Below are 20619 nucleotides of genomic sequence, written 5' to 3' on the forward strand. Positions count from 1 at the left end.
GCGGCATGTAGGTTGCACGCTGCCATATGCAATCACTGGGGTAAAATAAAGGCTCAACATGATTTACCATTGTTTAATAAAATATGGAATTTGCTTCATGAAAATTTAAGATGGCTGGGGTATGAATTGTATAGCCTCATGCATTGGGTACAATATTAAGAATTAGAATGAAGTATACAATAAAATGTGCACAGAAACATGTGTTGGGCGTGATGACAATTTCATATTTTGAAATAATGTACTTTATGAGAAATTTTTTGTTATAACCGGTTTTGTGCAGAGAGGATTTTTTTTTGCATAATTGATTTTGATGTGTATGTACTTTCTGTATTTTGTAGCCTTGGAGAAGTCTCTTTTACAAGACGAAACACATTGGCTACACTGGATGAAACGTTTTTAATAAAAAGAATAAGAAGTTGTGAATAAAGGAACCCTTATTAGAAAAACAAGGATGGCGTCTGTGCACTAGTCAAATGGAATACTCTGTAATTGACGTACATTGTTTATAGTGAATGAGGTGTACTCATCACTCACATACATTGAGGACTATAAGGAATAGGAATCACGTATCATCCATCCTTGTAGACATTATGTTAAGAGTGAACGGTTGTGATGGGCGGTTCCTGGTCCATGTAGGCCAGAGCAGGGATGTGCAACATTTTTGAGATAGCCAGTGGCTATGAGCTGCATGTAATTGTATTACATGCGGATAGCCTGAAAACCTGGCATGGATCCATACCTCCTGGACCTCCAGTGGACATCCAAGTAAAGGGTGAGGGAGAAGGGAAGAGGAGGAATGCAAAGAGAGTTCACCGGCACCGGCAGAGGCGTCCACTACTTACGAATCCAGGATAGAACTGACAGATGCCGTTCGGATTGAGGTTACAGGTTCCTGCTTGGCTAAACTGGTTGGGTTTCCTGCAGACCGACAATTCAACTTTTGCACCCAAGCTCTCTCCATAAGTGTAACTGAGAAGAAGAGGAGAGAACAGCTTTAGTCTTACAGAGAAGGTATCTTCAAGGGGCAGCCCCACTTTCACCAAGATGCAACATACTGTTTCAAAAATATAACCATGTAAGCATGGCTGTCAGAAGGCAGCAACACTTTCCAGGGCACCTCCCCTTTTCTGGGCCTTCACTCGTGCTGTGACATTTATTCATACATTTTAAAGCAAACGCGCCCCATTTATTGATGACAAGGCTGCTGCCACAGGTATACAAGTAGATGTCTTCATAGGCTAGAGCAGCGGTGTTCTCCCTTCCCATGCAGGACACTGTTTTTTAGAGGTTAAACTAGGCATCCATTAAAGGGGGCACCTCTTGAGTTTGTTGGCCTGGCCCGTGAAAACCTCTGACATGCCTGCTGCTGCTTGAACAACAAGAGCTTCCCTGCTGCGAGACCCAAAGCAGCCCTGCTATTTCAGACCAGCCATGCAGGCTGCATAGCGAGCATGAGCAGCAAGTGAGCCCGGCCATTACAAAAGGGAGGGGTGAGGCAGAGAAAGAAAGAAGGAAAGAAGGAAAGAAAGAGAGAGAGAGAAAGAAGAAAAGAAAGAAAGATGGAAAGAAGGAGAGAAAGAAAGAAAGAGAGAGAGAGAGAAAGAAGGAAAGAAAGAAAGATGGAAAGAAGGAGAGAAAGAGAGAGAGAGAAAGAAGGAAAGAAAGAAAGATGGAAAGAAGGAGAGAAAGAGAGAGAGAGAAAGAAGAAAAGAAAGAAAGAAGGAAAGAAGGAAAGAAAGAGAGAGAGAGAAAGAAGAAAAGAAAGAAAGATGGAAAGAAGGAGAGAAAGAAAGAAAGAGAGAGAGAGAGAAAGAAGGAAAGAAAGAAAGATGGAAAGAAGGAGAGAAAGAGAGAGAGAGAAAGAAGGAAAGAAAGAAAGATGGAAAGAAGGAGAGAAAGAGAGAGAGAGAAAGAAGAAAAGAAAGAAAGAAGGAAAGAAGGAAAGAAAGAGAGAGAGAGAAAGAAGAAAAGAAAGAAAGATGGAAAGAAGGAGAGAAAGAAAGAAAGAGAGAGAGAGAGAAAGAAGGAAAGAAAGAAAGATGGAAAGAAGGAGAGAAAGAGAGAGAGAGAAAGAAGGAAAGAAAGAAAGATGGAAAGAAGGAGAGAAAGAGAGAGAGAGAAAGAAGAAAAGAAAGAAAGATGGAAAGAAGGAGAGAAAGAAAGAAAGAGAGAGAGAGAGAAAGAAGGAAAGAAAGAAAGATGGAAAGAAGGAGAGAAAGAGAGAGAGAGAAAGAAGAAAAGAAAGAAAGATGGAAAGAAGGAGAGAAAGAAAGAAAGAGAGAGAGAGAGAAAGAAGGAAAGAAAGAAAGATGGAAAGAAGGAGAGAAGGAGAAAGAGAGAAAGAGAGAAAGAAAGAAAAAGAGAAAGAAAGAAAGAAAGGAAGAAAGAGAAAGAAAGAGAGAAAGAAGGAGAGAAAGAGAGAGAGAGAAAGAAGAAAAGAAAGAAAGAAAGAAAGAAAGAAAGAGAGAAAGAAAGAAAGAGAGAGAGAGAGAAAGAAGGAAAGAAAGAAAGATGGAAAGAAGGAGAGAAAGAGAGAGAGAGAAAGAAGGAAAGAAAGAAAGAAAGAAAGAAAGAAAGAAGGAAAGAAGAGAGAGAGAGAGAGAGAGAGAGAGAGAGAGAGAGAGAGAGAGAGAGAGAGAGAGAGAGAGAGAGAGAGAGAGAGAGAGAGAGAGAGAGAGAGAGAGAGAGAATGTATGTATGTGGGGGGTGGGAAGGGTGTCTCACCCAGGAAATTCTGACATATTTCATCATGTATTCCATTTTGTTAGCTTTCAAAGCACTGTAAAGCATTACCTTACAGTGTACCAGGATATTAAAGTCTTTGCTGGGCTATTATTACCTCACTGTCACCCTCCAACAGTGCCCCTCATCTCTCCATTACCCCTCTCTCACATGTATTTCATTTGTTTTATAGCACCTCTCATACCAGTGTAGGGTGTCAGACCACTTTACAGCACAAACTCATAGAGACAATGAATCACACGTATAGAAAATGTGAACCAAAGGGGTGTACAAGATGCAGGTTCACAGATATGTATTTTTAAGAGTGTTTTGTCTGGAGAAGCACAAACTCAGAACTTAACTCAGTGGTTATGGTAGGCTTTACGAATAACATTTTATTTCTACCCAAACCTACCCCTTTTTTTTGCGACATTAGAATAATGAAAGACTGGGGAAACATACCTTTGTAACATGTACCATGCAGCTGGCCTGCAGCTCTTTGATCGCAGTTCAGAGCTCTATGCTAGATCACAACTAACTTATGAACTTCACAGTAACAAAAGGATCCCTGTGAGAAAAGCAGTAACCCACTGAGCTATGCACATAAAACACAGTTCTGTAATGTGTGGTGAATGTTCTTTCCAGCAGGAACATCAACCCTCTGTGTTTCCTTGGATGAGTCAAAGCCACCTCTAAATAAAACTCCCATTTTTCTCCAGCAGAAGATTAATCATCAGAGGTAAAATAACACTTCTATTGTGGCTGAAAACTGCTGGATAAACAAGGAAGTGTGCAACAGAAGCTTTTAACCCCTTGCATGTGTCGGACGCGTGGAATTTTGCCGCACGGCGGCAACATTCCGGGTGCGCCCAAGGGGTTAAAACCGTAACACATTTCTAAACACAGGGAGGCTGGAAAAGAGAGTGAGAGCTGAGTGGGTTCTGCTGGCCTGCTGACTGTGTTCTTCGCTGGTGAACGATACTGCTGCAAAACCAGCCCCCAGTAGCAAAACAGATCCCTAGTAACCAAACTGGCCCCCCAACCTTTGAGCCTTCCAGGGAAGCGCCTGATGCCGGCACTGCCAGCGGCAACTCGCCGAGGGAGTGCGGCGCGGCGGGGCGGGGGAGGGGCAGGGTGGGGGGTAGTAAACTCCGGCATATGGTCCAACAGAGTTAAGTAAATAAATAAATAAATACAACAATTTACATTGCGCGCGCTGCATCGCCGAGTGGGCGTTGCAGCGCGCGCAATGTAAATTGTTTTATTTATTTATTTATTTATTTTACTCCGTTGGGCCTCATGCCGGAGTTTACTATCCCCCACCACCCTGCCCCTCCCCCGCCCCACTGCCCGTAGCACTCCCTCGGCGAGCCGCCACTGGGTACCGCCAGTCCGACCTTAGCACCATACCCAATATCTATTCGCTAAAAACCGCGGGCATGCTGGTAGAAAATGCAAAAGCGTAAGGCATAAAAGGCATGAAGAATTAGCTTTGGTCTAGAGGCTGGTTGGTGGGGGCCCTTCATGTGGCCAGCAATGGCACTGGACGTCCATGCTTGACCAGAGGCAGAATAACAGGACTGAAAACAAAAACATGGCTGCGCTCCACAAACCTCAAAACTGCACCCAGGGTACAGAGCTGCGGCAGGAGACTTTTACGCACATTCTAGACGTGTAAAGAAACAGTGCAGTTTGGCACAAGGAGAATAAGCAACTGAGGGGCAGATTTACAAGCCCCATGCGCCATTTTTGTGCCACAGTTGCGTCTCTTTTTGTGATGCAGCAGCAGCGTAAAAATGCGGCCCATTTACAATGTCACGCCTCTAGGGAGATGCGTCACATTGTAACGCCCTGCGTGACATTATACCTGCGTCAGGTATAATGTATGCAGGGTGGGCGTTCAAACGCAAAAAAGCCTCGTAGAAGTGACGCAGTGAAATCTACAAGATTTCATTGCGCCACTTCTAGGACGCTACTGTGTCAAATTCTTACGACTGCTTGAAGCAGGCGTGAGGAGTGACTCCTCACAATGAGGATAGGCCTCCCCCTTCATTGCTGGAGTTGCGCCGTGCTTGCGACATGACTCCAGCAATGCTTGACTTTTGCGTCAACAGATGCGTCAGAATTTCTGACGCATCTGTCAATCCTTGCGCCAAGGTGCGCCGTATTATAAATACGGGGCATCTATAGTTTCGCAAGCGTTTCTCAAAGTGGCGCAGGGAAAGTGACACATCTTCACAGATGCATCACTTTCTTGTAAATCTGCCCCTTAATGCGGTAATTGAGTGAGAGGTTGAACAGGAGCCCAAATTAGTCCAGTTAGTTACGTTCAGGGATTTCAGTTATGACAACTGTGGTTGTCTTTGGACAATACATTTTCACAGCACAATTTACGTCCAACAAAATACTTTTTTTATTTTCTATATCAACAGGAAACAGCTGCCAGTATGAGTGAGAGTTCCCTTAAGTGTCTTTCTCTGCACAGTTCTGTCCTCACATCGTTCACGTACCCTTCATTCTGACCCTAACAAATTGGAATCAGTCCCCCCCCCCTCCCCCCCCCCCTCTCTGGCACCCCCTTCTCCATGCTCTGAATCTAGCCTGACATGTCATCTCCAGGGGCGCCAGATATATTCTTAAATCTCTTCTGATCCGCCATTCGGGGGTTCCGGCCCTTCAGCCCGGCCTCAGCGGGGGGTGCGGATGGACCACTCTTAGCTCCTAGGAGGCCTTCCCATAAGGAGGATATAGCACTTTTCAAAACCCCAGATTATTGTTCAGTGAAGCAGACAGAGCACATACCTTCCAGAAACAACCACTTCCATGGAACGGTCGATGCTGCTGATAGACGACGGCACCTTTAAGTTCGCTTCAAAAGTTGGTAAGTCTGAGGGAGAAAAATAAAATACACATCACTGATCCACAGATTGCAGCAAACATGGACCGGACCTTTCCTGAAATGTCAGCCCACACTCAAACACTCCACCGCCATAAACAATCACCAGCCGTGCACGCGCGCCAGCACACACACCGACACACGCCATGTGCACAGCCGCGCGCAGCCACACCCTTCCACGGAATCTCCAAACACCCTGCGCAGCTACACCAGACAATACGCGTGCACCGTAACTCGCGGAGCAATCCCTTCCTCTCTCGAGTATGTATCCCGCGATGAGTGGATGATTGAGTCACAGTGACTGGTAGAGTTCAGCCAACTCGGCGCTCCGAGTCCAAACTAGAGGCGGCCTGAAACCAAACCCAGAGGCACACATCAGAGAGCAGAGTTTGGAGCGCTCTGCTCGAGGTCGATTGAGCATCAATACGGTGCAGTTCCAGGACCAGTGACTTGCAGATATTTAGGGCAGTGAGTACCAGATATTTGGGACAGTGAGTTCCAGATGTTTGGGACAGTGAGTTCCAGATGTTTGGGACAGTGAGTTCCAGATGTTTGGGACAGTGAGTTCCAGATATTTGAGACAGTGAAATTCAGGTATTTGGGACAGTGAGTTCCAGATGTTTGGGGGACAGTGAGTTCCAGGTGTTTGGGACAGTGAGTACCAGATGTTTGGGACAGTGAATTACAGATATTTGGGACAGTGAGTTCCAGATCTTTGGGACAGTGAGTACCAGATGTTTGGGACAGTGAATTTCAAATATTCGGGCTAGTGAGTACCAGATATTTGGGACTGTGAGTTCCAGATATTTGGGACCGTGATTTCCAGATATTTGGGACAGTGAGTTCCAGATATTTGGGACAATGAGTTCCAGATATTTGGGACAGTGAATTTCAGATATTTGGGACAGTGAATTTCAGATATTCGGGCTAGTGAGTTCCAGATATTTGGGACAGTGAGTTCCAGATATTTTGGACAGTGAGTTCCAGATATTTGGGACAGTGAGTTCCAGATATTTGGGACAGTGAATTTCAGATATTCGGGCTAGTGAGTACAAGATATTTGGGACAGTGAGTTCCAGATATTTGGGACAGTGAGTTCCAGATGTTTGGGACAGTGAATTCCAGATATTTGGGACAGTGAATTCCAGATATTTGGGATAGATAATTTCAGATATTTAGGGCAGTGAGTTCCAGATTTTTAGGGCAGTTTCAGACATTTGGGACAGTGAATTTCAGATAATTGGGATAGTGAGTTCCAGATTTTTGGGACAGTGAGTTCCAGATTTTTGGGACAGTGAGTTCCAGATTTTTGGGGCAGTGAATTCCAGATATTTGGGACAGCGAATTCCAGATATTTGGGATAGATAATTTCAGATATTTAGGGCAGTGAGTTCCAGATTTTTAGTGCAGTTTCAGACATTTGGGACAGTGAATTTCAGATAATTGGGATAGTGAGTTCCAGATTTTTGGGACAGTGAGTTCCAGATTTTTGGGACAGTGAGTTCCAGATTTTTGGGGCAGTGGAGCGTCCCCCTGAGTGAGCGGCCTTGGCTTTGTGCATGCAGAGAAGGTCCCCATTCACAGATCTCAAAGACGTCCTGTGTGGAAACTATCTTTGGCACCTGAGCATGTTAACACATGCTTCCCTAGCCCTGTGTCCTTCCTCAGTTTCTCTGCTGTGCATGCTGGCACGTGCTTCCCTAGCCCTGTGTCCTTCCTCAGTTTCTCTGCTGTGCATGCTGGCACGTGCTTCCCTAGCCCTGTGTCCTTCTTCAGTTTCTCTGCTGTGCATGCTAGCACGTGCTTCCCTAGCCCTGTGTCCTTCTTCAGTTTCTCTGCTGTGCATGCTGGCACGTGCTTCCCTAACCCTGTGTCCTTCCTCAGTTTCTCTGCTGTGCATGCTGGCACGTGCTTCCCTAGCCCTGGGTCCTTCTTCAGTTTCTCTGCTGTGCATGCTGGCACGTGCTTCCCTAGCCCTGTGTCCTTCCTCAGTTTCTCTGCTGTGCATGCTGGCATGTGCTTCCCTAGCCCTGTGTCCTTCCTCAGTTTCTCTGCTGTGCATGCTGGCATGTGCTTCCCTAGCCCTGTGTCCTTCCTCAGTTTCTCTGCTGTGCATGCTGGCACGTGCTTCCCTAACCCTGTGTCCTTCCTCAGTTTCTCTGCTGTGCATGCTGGCACGTGCTTCCCTAGCCCTGGGTCCTTCTTCAGTTTCTCTGCTGTGCTTGCTGGCACGTGCTTCCCTAGCCCTGTGTCCTGTTTCTGCATTGTGCACGCCTACTCGCGCCTTTTCGAGAAGAAGCCTGCGCACCCTACACGTGCTATGCAAGGACATACCATAACGTTTAACCTCAGCGGACATGTAAACCGTTTCTGAAGCAAGAGTTGCCCTCAGTTGGTAGGACCCCGTGGAAGGTTCGGATGAAAGCATGTAACTGAGCATGGCAAATGTGTCCAGCATCTCCACGTTCGTCTCTCGCTTCACAATATTCCCAGATGGATCCTGGGGAGAAAAAAGAACAAGCCCTTGAAACCAGTTCTCCAACCATTTGTGCTTTTTTTGTGCTGTCTTTTCATGCTCCCTAGAGGCCAAGATGGAGGCATAGGAAGCCAGCAGCATTCCACATATTTAGAGAGAGACAGCTTGGCAGCCATCACCCGGCCATGGCCGACCCCAGGGTAGTTTTTAGTTGCAAGGATCCCATGCCTTTTTGTTTACTTAGATTTGTGGATCCTCTGCGAAATCTTGGTCGAAGGTTTTTTTTTTAAACAAATGGCTTTTGGCCCCGAGGATAGCATTGCAACCCATCTTTCTTTTGCCCACCATGACACCTCAGATTAGACCCAGCCATATGCAAATCAGTCTTGACCCTGCTCCAATAGGAACCGTCTCGCCTGAACTGCCAAGACAGGCGTCTCTGAACCAGAAGACAAACAACTCTTCAGTCGGGTGTAGCTTGGCTCCAGTGGCGCAGTAGGAAGGGGGCTTACAAGGGCAGAACTGTCCTCGTTTGCATGTCTTTCAGTTTGGGGAGGACCTTACCTGGAATATCAGGCTGAGCTGTTCCCATGATGAGCAGGGTCAAGGCTGATTTGCATATGGCAGGGTCCACACTGAGGTGGCATGGTGAGCAAAGGAACAAGGGTTTGGGATGCTACCTGAGCGACAGCTACTGCTACTACTTAGACAAATAGCAAGCATTCCCCCATCACCTTTTGTGTGATAGATGTACCAACTTAAGTGCCAAGGATATGCCCAGGCAAGTGCCCCTTGCTCACTGTGCTACTAAAGCCAAGTCATACCTGGCTGAAGAGCCCTTATCAGGGTGAAACCAGTCCTGGGTTGCTTGTGTTTACAATTTGATGAGGACCTGGCCTGGGAGTTGGGGCTGGGTGGGGCTGCTACCGTGAGGAGCAGGGTCAAGGCTCATTGCACATGTATAGGTCCGAACAGAGGTGGCAAGGTGAGCAAAAGAACGAAGGGCTCTAATGCTACCCCGAACGATTGCCAGGGGTTAAACACAATGTATGCTGTACTTGCATCACCTTGTATGGGTTTGGTGATTTTTGTATTCATCCTCTGACACAACCACAATAAAACACACACAAGCTAAGCAATATATGCGAGATAAATAAAAAGAATACAAGTAGAAAAAAGAAACCAACTAGTACTCCAACTAGTCTATTATTGTTGTAAAGTTCCAGCATGGCTGCAACATTTAAAACCACAGGGTTTGACATTTTGGGATGATAACACAGTGATATCCTCTGGGCAACAAAATTCCATAATTTATCTCCAGGGTTTAGAATACGTGGCCTCCTGGGATGCGGAGCACTGCAGATGAAAGTAGCAGCAAGCAAATGACCCATTATCCCTATGGATGAATGTATTATTTAATCAGTTTTATTACTACTACATGGCAGATGGCTAAGAACAGATTTTCAGCAAAACCATTATAGTACAAATTATCCCCCATTAGAGTTTGTCAGATGAGTAAACCAAGGCCCAAATCCTTCAGTACAAAGGTAATCTGTGACATTTAATGTAACAAAATATTTATCTATCTGTAGGCTTTATACACAGAGAAATAACAATTTAGCCTTACATTCACTCTTAAATGACTATAACGTATGCTTTTCACAATCAATATGTCAGACTTACTGCGTTTCTTACAACATTTTAAATAGCTCCCTCTAGGAACTCAGGGGCATATTACCAACAAAGTGGCGAAGAGAGGTGTTAGCCGCCTTGGCTTAACGCCTCTCTTCCCCACTTCGGAAACACTAGGCTTCACCATATTACCAAGGATATTGATCACTGACAGAACATCGAGAGGACAAAATATCGAGGTAAAAATATCGACTGCAAAAATATCGACTTCCTATCTTCAAACAGGTAAGTACAAAAATATCGACTCCAAAATATCGAGTGTAAAAAATATAGACTGTCAAAATATTTAATTTTTTAAATGTCTTAAAAGTCAATTAAAAGTAATATAATAATAAATTAAATTAATGTAAACATATTTAAAATACTTAAATAAACTAAAAATTGATAAATAATTAATGTAACAAAAATATTTATATTTTTAATACATATATATATACATATTATTTACAAAACATATACAATATTTTTTACGTAGGATAGAAAAAGGGTTAAATTTACTGTAACGACTCCAGTGAGTGCAACAGTAGAGAAAGCATTGGATAGCGTAGGGGTAAAAAATACTATTCCCACTCCAGCGAATGCAACAGTAGGGAAAGCGTTTGATAGCATAGGGGTAAAAATTACTATTCCCACTCCAAAGAGTGCAACAATAAGGAAAGCATTGGATAGCGTAGGGGTAAAAATTACTATTCCCACTCCAGAGAGTGCAACAGTAGGGAAAGCGTTGGATAGCGTAGGGGTAAAAATTACTATTCCTACTCCAAAGAGTGCAACAGTAAGGAAAGCGTTAGATAGCGTAGGGATAAATATTACTATTTCCACTCCAGTGAGTGCAACAGTAGGGAAAGCGTTGGGTAGCGTAGGGGTTAAAATTACTATTCCAACTCCAGAGAGGGCAACAGTAAGGAAAGCATTGGATAGCGTAGGGGTAAAAATTACTATTTCCACTCCAGAGAGTGCAACAGTAGGGAAAGCGTTGGATAGCGTAGGGGTAAAAATTACTATTCCTACTCCAAAGAGTGCAACAGTAAGGAAAGCGTTGGATAGCGTAGGGATAAATATTACTATTTCCACTCCAGTGAGTGCAACAGTAGGGAAAGCGTTGAATAGCGTAGGGGTTAAAATTACTATTCCAACTCCAGTGAGTGCAACAGTAGGGAAAGCGTTGGATAGCGTAGGGGTAAAAAATACTATTCCCACTCCAGCGAGTGCAACAGTAGGGAAAACATTGGATAGCGTAGGGGTAAAAATTACTATTACCACTCCAGAGAGTGCAACAGTATGAAAAGCGTTGGAGAGCATAGGGGTAAAAATTACCATGCCCACTCCAGTGAGTGCAACAGTAGGGAAAGCGTTGGATAGCGTAGGGGTTTAAATTACTATTCCAACTCCAGTGAGTGTAACAGTAGGGTAAGCGTTGGATAGCGTCGAGGTAAAAATTACTATTCCAACTCCAGAGAGTGCAACAGTAGGGAATACATTGAATAGCGTAGGGGTTTAAATTACTTTTCCAACTCCAGTGAGTGTAACAGTAGGGTAAGCGTTGGATAGCGTAGGGTTAAAATTACTATTCCCACTCCAGAGAGTGCAACAATAGGGAAAGCGTTGGATAGCGTAGGGGTAAAAATTACTATTCCCACTCCAGTGAGTGCAACAGTAGGGAAACCGTTGGATAGTGTAGGGGTAAAAATTACTATTCCAACTCCAGTGAGTGCAACAGTAGGGAAAGCGTTGGATAGGGTAGGGCAAGTAAATACTTCTTATTTAAATATAAATAATATAAATAGTAACACCAATTACAAATTAATTAAAATATTTTACAATTGTGTAAAATATTTTAAATAATCAATTTAAAATACAAATAAAAATTATTTAATAATAAAAATTACCTACTAATACTAAATATTAACCTATTAATAATAAAATAATTAACAATTTAAACGTATTTTGAAAAATTAACTCAATAAATGTTTTATTAAAAAATGTAATTACTTACAATTAAATTACTTCACAATCTATTCCCCTAAAAACACACAACCCACTACAGAAAATAATTTAATAAAAGTAACATAATTATCAATTGATCAATTACAATAAATTACTAAATATATTTTATTTAATTACAAATTAATAATTAATTTACAATTAATTCTAAATAAATACCAATAATCAAAATAACATATTTAATTAATTATAATAAATTACTTGCCACCCTATTCCCCTATAAACCCACAACCCGCTACAGAAAATAAATGACTAAAATTAACATATTTATCAATTAATCAATTCAATTTAATTACCAATTATATTTTAATTAATTGCCAATTAATAATTAATTAACAATAATTCTAAATAAATACCCAAAAATTAAATTACATATTTACCTAATTATAATAAAATTACTTCCCACCCTTTTCCCCTATAAACCCACAACCCGCTACAGAATTATATTACACAAAAATGTATTATTAATATTAATTTACCTTAAATTCGATATTTTTGTTGTCTATATTCTGTCTAGTCGATATTATGTCCATTCTATACTTTTGATTCGATATTTTTGATATTCTAGTCGATATTAATTTTTTCTAGTCAATATTTTTGTAGTCTATATTACGTCTAGTCGATATTATGTCTATTCTATATTTTTAACTCGATATTATGTCTAGTCGAAATTAAAAACTCAATATTTTGACTAGTTACCCAAGGATATGGTGCAGCCTAGCGTTTCCCACTGCTATGGCGATATGTTTTACAACTTAACGACAGCAGAGACAGGGAAGGTTTGTTTATGTACAGGAAGGTGTTCCTTCCAGCACAGAAACAAAGCTTAAATGCCATTTTGTAACTTACATGTGTGCTGCTTCATGCAGCACACATGTAAGTTACAAATTGGCATTTTTAAAAATCGGTTTGTTTATGTACATAAACAAACCTTGGCATTTTTCTTTTTCGATGTGTGCTGCAAAGGCAGCACACATGGAAAAAGCAAAAATGAGGAGAAATGAAGCCTTTCTCCTCGTTTCGCCACCTTAAGAACAGGTCGTTCCTGTGCTTAAATTCGGCGCTGCCACCTATTGTCGCCTCTCTTGATAATAGGTGGCAGTGTCAAAGTGAATGGGTGTTGCGGTGGAACGCCCACTGCAACACCCACTGCACTCCCCCTTTCACAATGAGTTTATCGTGAAAGGGGCCCTATTACCAAGGCAGCGCTAAGTCAATTAACGTGGCTTTAAGCCACGTTAATTGACTTAACGCTGCCATAATAGGGCAATGCAAATATCGCCGCGTTATCGGCAGAAAAGTGCAGATGATGTGGCGATAATGGGCTTGATAATATGCTCCTCAATCTGTACAATAACCCGAATAGCCGCTGGGAGGCACTGGTGCACCAATACCGTAATATCATGTGGTTTGTATTGTAGCCCATCCAGCATACAGACCTTAATGAATTCTATTATATAAACGACATGTCGCCATACCTGGTGGGCAAATTACTTCTAGTCTTTGTTATTTACCTTTTTAAGCTTGGCAACCTCTACATTAAATATACCTTTGTCTCTATTGTATCCTTTTCATATATAGGATCCAAATATAGAGGGCACCTTTAATTCTGAATCTGAACACAATTGAAAAAACATAAATCGGCACCATATCACGGTGACACCTTTCTCTAATACAGGTAACTTGGACATCTATTATTGATATTAGATTATTATGTTTTCATCTTCATGATGTGAGCACTTATATCTTTAGTACAAACTCATTAGTCTGTTATATATATATATATATATATATATATATATATATATATATATATATATATATATATATATATATATATATATATAAGGTAATCTACACTTAGGATAAAAGTGTTTCTGCTATACATTATTATAACAATCTCCTGTTTACCACCATCAAGGCTGTCTGTTACCAGCTATATAATCATGACGTCTTGTCGTTACCTAGGATATAAGTGTTTCTGCTATACATTATCGTAATAATCTCCTGTTTACCAACGTCAAGGCTGTCGGCTACCAGCTATATAATCTTGACGTCTTGTCGAGAGCAACCCCATTCACATATCTAGAACTCCATTGCCTGCTAGATACAGGTTCTAATGTCTCTGGGCTACTGCTTTTGTCATCTACCATACAGAATCCCTTTCGTCTAACCTGATATTATACCTTACTACCTTATAGGTTTGTCAAGAATCTTGGTACACCATTATTAAAGGTGTCCGTTATTAACTAGATCTGTTCTTAGCTGTGTCTTAGCGCATCATACTTGAATTATACACCCCCTGTTTCCTTGTGATTTCAGATGATATATCATCTCTCATTTATATATGATATAAGTAATACAACATTTTCCCCCCCTTTTTTCTTTCCTCCTCTTTTTTCTTCATCAATTTCAGTCTTTACACATCTGCAATCATAATACCTACATATCACAGTGCACAGTCTGAAATTACATCCTCCAATGGGTGTTACAGGTAACATTGAGGTATCTTTTATATGGTGGGCTATAAAATGTAACTTTTTGTATTGCCATCTGTTTGATAAATTGCTGTCCATCTGATTGATATGACCAACCCCACTTACTAGTTGAAGAATATGTAAATATTACTAGAACCTATAATTTTAATTACAGATTTTTGATCTAACTATGCTATTCTGGTGTTCTCCACCGCAGTTTGTATATTTTTTGGCTGTCTTTTGTGGAATTTCTTCAACACTGTAAATATGTACAGATCACTGCATTGATAGAGTTAAAGCATCACCTTTAGCTGTTTCATATGTTTTTTGTTTATTATGTATATTATGTATTTTAAATGTCTGGGAGGATTATGAGCTGTGTTTACAAAATTCAAAAAATATGTAACCCCCCCCCCCTTTTTTCCAATAACAATATGTTAAATAATGGCTGTGTCCTATATTATTTCGTTTACAGTACACTAAGACGGTGACCTGATGAAGGCGACCTCGCCGAAACGCGCCTAGTCTCACTACCGCCTTGCCATCATCATTTGTGTCTCATGTTTTTTATCTGTATTGTCTATTTGCACAAAATAATGATTATCATGACCATGAATTAATACATGTCTATATTACATTGTAAAACGTATTATCAATTTTTTATATATCTAAAAATAACAATAATACATTTTCTAAAAAATGATGGAAATTATGACTCATTACAACAGAAATATATTGTTCAGGTCATAGCCTTGTAAGGAAATATAACCTTAGGTTTTCATTACTATGTCACAGCCTTGACTAAGCTATAGACCTTTTTCAACTGGTACCAATAACGGCTACCAGTACATAGGTTGACTTGCCAAGTGGAACCAACAATACATGGGGTCCGATCACTTTTGAGAGAATTTGAACAGTGATCCTATTGGCCCCTATATGAACTATAACACCAACCCCTCCCCGTCCCTCGTGCATACAGAAAGTGGGGGCATATCTCTCTCTCTCTCTCTCCAATTCGAATTTAAGGGCTGGATTTAACTCACCACTGCTTCAAAGACTGTAACCTGAAAAAGAGAAAAAGGTACATTTTGTGATTAATGGCAAGCGGAGGACAGACTTGTAGCATTTTCTTAGACCACATTAGCTGGCTGGAGCCAGAATGAACCACCCTCTGCCGAAAGGGGGTCCTTGCATGTGACGTCTGAACCAACATAGGGGGAAATGGCGTGGGGTGTCACTGAGAATGCGACTCACCAATCCCTTTTGAATTATGCCCTTCTTCCACCTGACCAGTGCTTTAAATGAGCCGGTACTGGCCGGTACGGAGTACCAGCACTTTTTTATTTTGAGAGGGAGAGTACCAGCACTTCTCAAGAGAAATGCTATACTTTAATATGGAGAGTACTGGCACTTCTCATAACCAAGCAGGTACTCTGTTATAGAGTACCTGCACTTCTATTTTTCCATTTAAAGCACTGCACCTGACATCTCCATATCAACATCATTACGACTAGGTCCTTTGCCCCATTCATTACGTCATGAGTGTACTCTCTCCCCGGACAGAAAGAAAGATGGGACAATACAAAAGGAAGCCCCACCCCCACCAGGTCCTTTATAACCAGCAGCGTCACGGGGAGATTGGACCCCGAGAGGATGATGCAGGGGCATAACATTAGGACGGAGGCTGAGCTGCAAAGGGCTTTCTCTGGAACTTATCCAGGAAAAGCTTGGCACAGATCTGCAGAAGGATTGGGCGACCATACCTGGATCTTTTTGCACCATGGAGCAATGCAAAGCTTCGCAGATTCTGCTCCAGGTTTCAGGAGAAGGGAGCTTGGGGGGGAGAAGCTCCACTGATGCAGTGGCCTTGAGAACTTCTTTATCCTTTCACTCTTTTTTTCTGGTTCCAAGGATGATAGCAAAAATTCACATGGTGGGGCCTAAAGTGATTGTGATAGTTCCCTTTGGCCGAGAAACTCTCGGTTCCTGATCCTCAAGGGAATGACTCGATGTCCACCATGGTTCTCCTCTAAACATACCTCTTTCAGTTTGGAGGTTGATTGATCAACCTTATTAAGTATTCTTCTGTAAACAATTCTGAATTTCAGGGAGCATTTGACCTTGAAGGCTTCTTCTAGATACAGATCTGCTTTTCACAATTAGTGTTTTTTGTATGATCTTTCTGCTTCCTCTCCTCCTTTTACAGCAATCATGCAATTCCTGGTGGACAGTTTTCATCTTCATCTTTCCACTCTTAAGACCCACTGGTTTGCTACTAAGACATTTTGGCAGAGTTTTCAGAAACGAAAAAGAAAGGAGTCGATGGTCGCTAAGGTCTTGAAGAGCTTTTCTATCTCCAGACATACGTCAAAATCTGCGTCCACGCCTGAGATCTTGGTACGGTGCTTAAAACCTTGCAACCTTCCCCTTTTGAGAGACCATCTGGTTGCGACACTTGGACACATGGTTTAGATGTAAACAAAGCAACCAAGTCTACTCTCATCAGGTGGTTAAAACTGCAATCTTCAGATTGATCAGGATTCCTCTGGTGCTGGTGTTGTTCAGGGGAGGTCTTTGAGGGGCATGGCCTCCTCTCTGGCAGAGTTTCAAGGAGTTTCGATTACAGGAATCTACTGGGTGTCTACTTGGGCTCTGGATTCTACTTTCATCAAGCGTTACAGACTGAATAATGTCATTGATGGGAACACAACCTTTGGTGTGGGGGTTCTAAAGTCTGCAATGGGGTAATCTGGGCTGCTCTGTTAAGAGTGTGCATGAACAGGGTTGGGTGTGCAGTTATATCGTTTGGTCTACTTCATTGTCAAAGGCATGTGAGTTGCGGTGAGGACAAGTGAAGCAGAGGTAAGTCCACGATTACTGTCAGTCCTGATCTTCACAGTCATTACATAGTCTGTACCTTTGACAATTGCTTGGTTATAACAAGAGGATTCTGAGTAAGTTACCAATTATATGGCATCCAGGTGGGTGGATGGCACTTACTTTTGAACGTGTGTTTCTTTGTGTGCTGGGAGGGAGGACCCTCATTGACATAATGGCTGTGACGAGGACGAGTAGGACTAAGAGTAATGAAGATTAACGGAAAGTAATCGGGTCATTGTATGTTCTCCCAAGATATCCATGCCTCCTTGCTAGATGGCCCCCACACAACATTTCATCTTTATCTGCCTCTCCCACTGCCCCCTCAATCTGGATGAACGTTATTCCCTGCTTCCCGCATCATCCTTGTGTTTAACTAATCCCCTAGCCTTTAACGCGAGTCACGCAAAAAAGAAACACCCCTTATTCCCCCCCATACATCATTCCAATGCTGGTGCAGATTTGCTGCACATTTGATGCAGTGATTATGCACTCTGCAATGAATACAAATACCACACCTCGGGTGTGGGATACATTAATATTAAGGTCACGTCACTCACCGTTTGGGGTTCCGGACGTAAGTCGCCGTTTAAGCAGGTTACTCGACATCGCACTGTGGATGGAACAAAAAGAGATTAATAAGGACTATCCTCACATGTTTGACTGCTCTTTGAGTGAGGTCCCAGGAGATGATTCTGGTTATACTAGTCTTCAAACACCCCTCCAACTAGACCTTTACCAGGGCTTTAAGTGGGATGATAAAAGATGGGCGTCTGTAAAGAGGGAGTGGCCAGAGAAGCGTACCAACCAATCATTTACAAGAGGTGTGGCCTATGCAATAAAGGGTGTGGCTTAAAATGTAAACTAAAGTCCTGTGCTTCATAAAGTATGCTACTGAGCGATATTTGAGTGCCTCTCTGGATTTTCTGTTGTTGCATCCTGACATATAAGCGACAATGCACAAGCACTTAAAACAAGCCAGTCCTAAGGTCTGTGGCAAAGCTTCCCAGCAGCAGTAAATGAATAAGAAACAACCATGATTTTGTTGTGCACAATTAGATCACTTAGGGCTAGATGTAGGTAACTTGAAAATACTGATTCCGAAATACCGAATTTTACCGATTCGGTATTTAGGAATCGGTATTTCAGATGTAGGTAAGAATTCGGTAAAAAATACCAAATTCTTAATATTCGTTATTACCGAATCGGTAATTGAGATTCGGTAATAACGAATACCTACCCATTCATTCCTAAGGGCTTTGAGGCCCATAGGAGTGAATGTGAAGACATTCTGTATTACCGATTCGGTATTACCGAATTGGTAATACCGGGAGGTATTTCAAGGGTGCCAGGGTGTCCAAAGGACACCCTGTTGCACCCCTGAAATGTGCATGTGTACCCATGTGGCACACATGCATGCCCTAAGGGCATGGATGTGTGCCACATGGCACATAAAAAAAAGCAAGAAAGTGCTTTTTTAAGGAATTCGATAATTACCACCAACTTGAAGTTGGTGATATTACCGATTCCTAAAGGCACAAAAGCACTCTTTTAAGTGCTACCTACATTGCACTTAAGGAATTAGTATTACCGATTCCTTAAATGCAAGGCCATAAGGAATCGGTATTAAGGAATCTGTATTTACCGATTCCTTAATACCGAATCCTCCCTACATCTCAAATGCCTAAATACCAGTCGGCAACAGTGAAATTTAACGAATTTCACCATTACCGACTGTTATTGGGCCACCTACATATGGCCCAAAATGTTTAAATTCTGAATGTATGAGGCGGTGAACTAATCATTACTAAGGGCTGTTGAGGAGTAGTGGTCTGATATTCTCCATCTGCATAGCTCACACCTCTCGTTCCTCTTCGGCATGTCTTTTCACTCTCTTCTGCACTTACTCGCTTCTGATTCCTCCACTTGGTCACCCCCCCCCCCCTCCACGCACAATCCACCCATTCACCTGCATTTTCTTTGCCATTGGTGCTGTCCATATTTCTACAACTAGGAACCTCTTTCACACACTTTCCCACAGTTACAATTGGTGCATATGTGTCCATCGTACTTGTTGCTCTGTAGAGAGGCCAAGGATAGGATGGGAACATAGTCTGACCACCATTATTACCTACTGTCAGGCCCTGTGGGAAACTCACACTACCTTCAGCCTCAGCTTCAGAGCACTCAGCGGTGCCTGTCATAAACACCCCTCCACAAACTGACGTCACTCGGAGGCCTGGAGTAGACCCGTTCCACAGTCTGCACTATACAAAAGCTACAGGTTGCTTGGAAATTAAATGGTAGGAACACAACATTTGAAAAAAGCAAACAATCTCAGGCAATGCAAGAAGGAATAAGACTTGAAATATAAACAGGTGCTTCATTGCTGATATGTAGACAGTCACTGTTGACAAAGTTAAGGGCATGAAAACAAGGCCTGACACAGCCCCATTTGTAAACTCAGCTTTTAATTACTTCTGGGTCTGAGATTTGGCAGCAACTTTCTCACTTTAAACCCTGGCCATTAAACTACCTTCTCCTCTATGCAGGAGATCGCCCAGGGGTCAAAACCCCCTCCAGTGCCGGCTTGCAGGCCCTAGAGAAGGGGACGCAGAACAGACCCACCTCCTATCCCGGTGGGGGGAGACTGGGGGTAGGGGGGGGCATAGACCAATTTCCTGCAGCACACATCCTTGCCAATTCATGCAGTCAGCGTCCCCCATTATTTTCCATTTGATTTTTCCCCCCAAATTTGTCACCTCGCTTAAGGAGGCATTCTTAGCGACAGGAAGGTTGGCCCACCTGGCCAAACCTATCGAGGTCCCTGGTCCTTCCACGGTATTCTACGTGAGGGGCGAGCACATGAGGGGGCGGTAGGTTTATAACTCAACAAATATCATGCGATTCTGGGCAAATCACTTCATCTCCCTGTGACTTATACAAATATTCTAACATTGTCTAATGTAATCTTGTTGTTCCTGTACTAACTAATGCCCATGGGCAGAGCGCAAGCTATAGAAACGTCAATAAATAAAAAATTATAAATAAAATATAATCAACCATCAAGAACTAGAACTGCAAATGCCTTTAAGAGGACAATTGTGCCATCCCTGATGCAATGAAAACAACACGAGCTGTAGAGTGGCGGCGCCATCGAGCCTGCCATGCGAGGCCACCAGTCCACGCCGCCACCCAATCAGCGCATCCGCTCTTTCCTTACTTGTCTCCCCGGGCTTGTAGATTTGTTTCTCCATCTGCCCAACGCAAAAAGGTTTCACGCCGTTGACCACCACGTTCCTCTGATTGCTCTGATTTCCAGAGATCACAATCAAGGTGGCGAGAGTAGGAAAGGCCACACTTGGAATCTGTAGAAACACAGAATGGGACATTAAAACACATAAGGAAACGGGCCTCGATCTCTTCTCTCTTTCTGTCTTCCTTTCTTTCTTTCTCTCTTTCTCTCTTTCTTTCTT

At 42.5% G+C, this 20619-nt stretch overlaps 1 protein-coding gene across 4 annotated transcripts in view; it reads right to left on the bottom strand.

The window, feature by feature from the left end:
- Positions 1 to 20619, bottom strand: part of LOC147706548 (ovostatin-like) — a 256365-nt gene that overhangs the window by 212785 nt on the left and 22961 nt on the right. For all 4 annotated transcript variants that reach the window (XM_086933013.1, XM_086933011.1, XM_086933012.1 and 1 more), the window contains exons 3-8: positions 20367 to 20511; positions 17704 to 17756; positions 15310 to 15330; positions 7952 to 8117; positions 5524 to 5608; positions 843 to 969 (exon numbers count right to left, since the gene is read on the bottom strand). In XM_086933013.1, the coding sequence (XP_086789139.1) occupies positions 843 to 969; positions 5524 to 5608; positions 7952 to 8117; positions 15310 to 15330; positions 17704 to 17756; positions 20367 to 20511 (597 nt within the window). The remainder of the gene's footprint in view (positions 1 to 842; positions 970 to 5523; positions 5609 to 7951; positions 8118 to 15309; positions 15331 to 17703; positions 17757 to 20366; positions 20512 to 20619) is intronic.

The sequence above is a fragment of the Lissotriton vulgaris genome, chromosome 7 (assembly GCF_964263255.1).
Source record: "Lissotriton vulgaris chromosome 7, aLisVul1.2, whole genome shotgun sequence".
Classification (NCBI taxonomy): Eukaryota; Metazoa; Chordata; class Amphibia; order Caudata; family Salamandridae; genus Lissotriton; species Lissotriton vulgaris.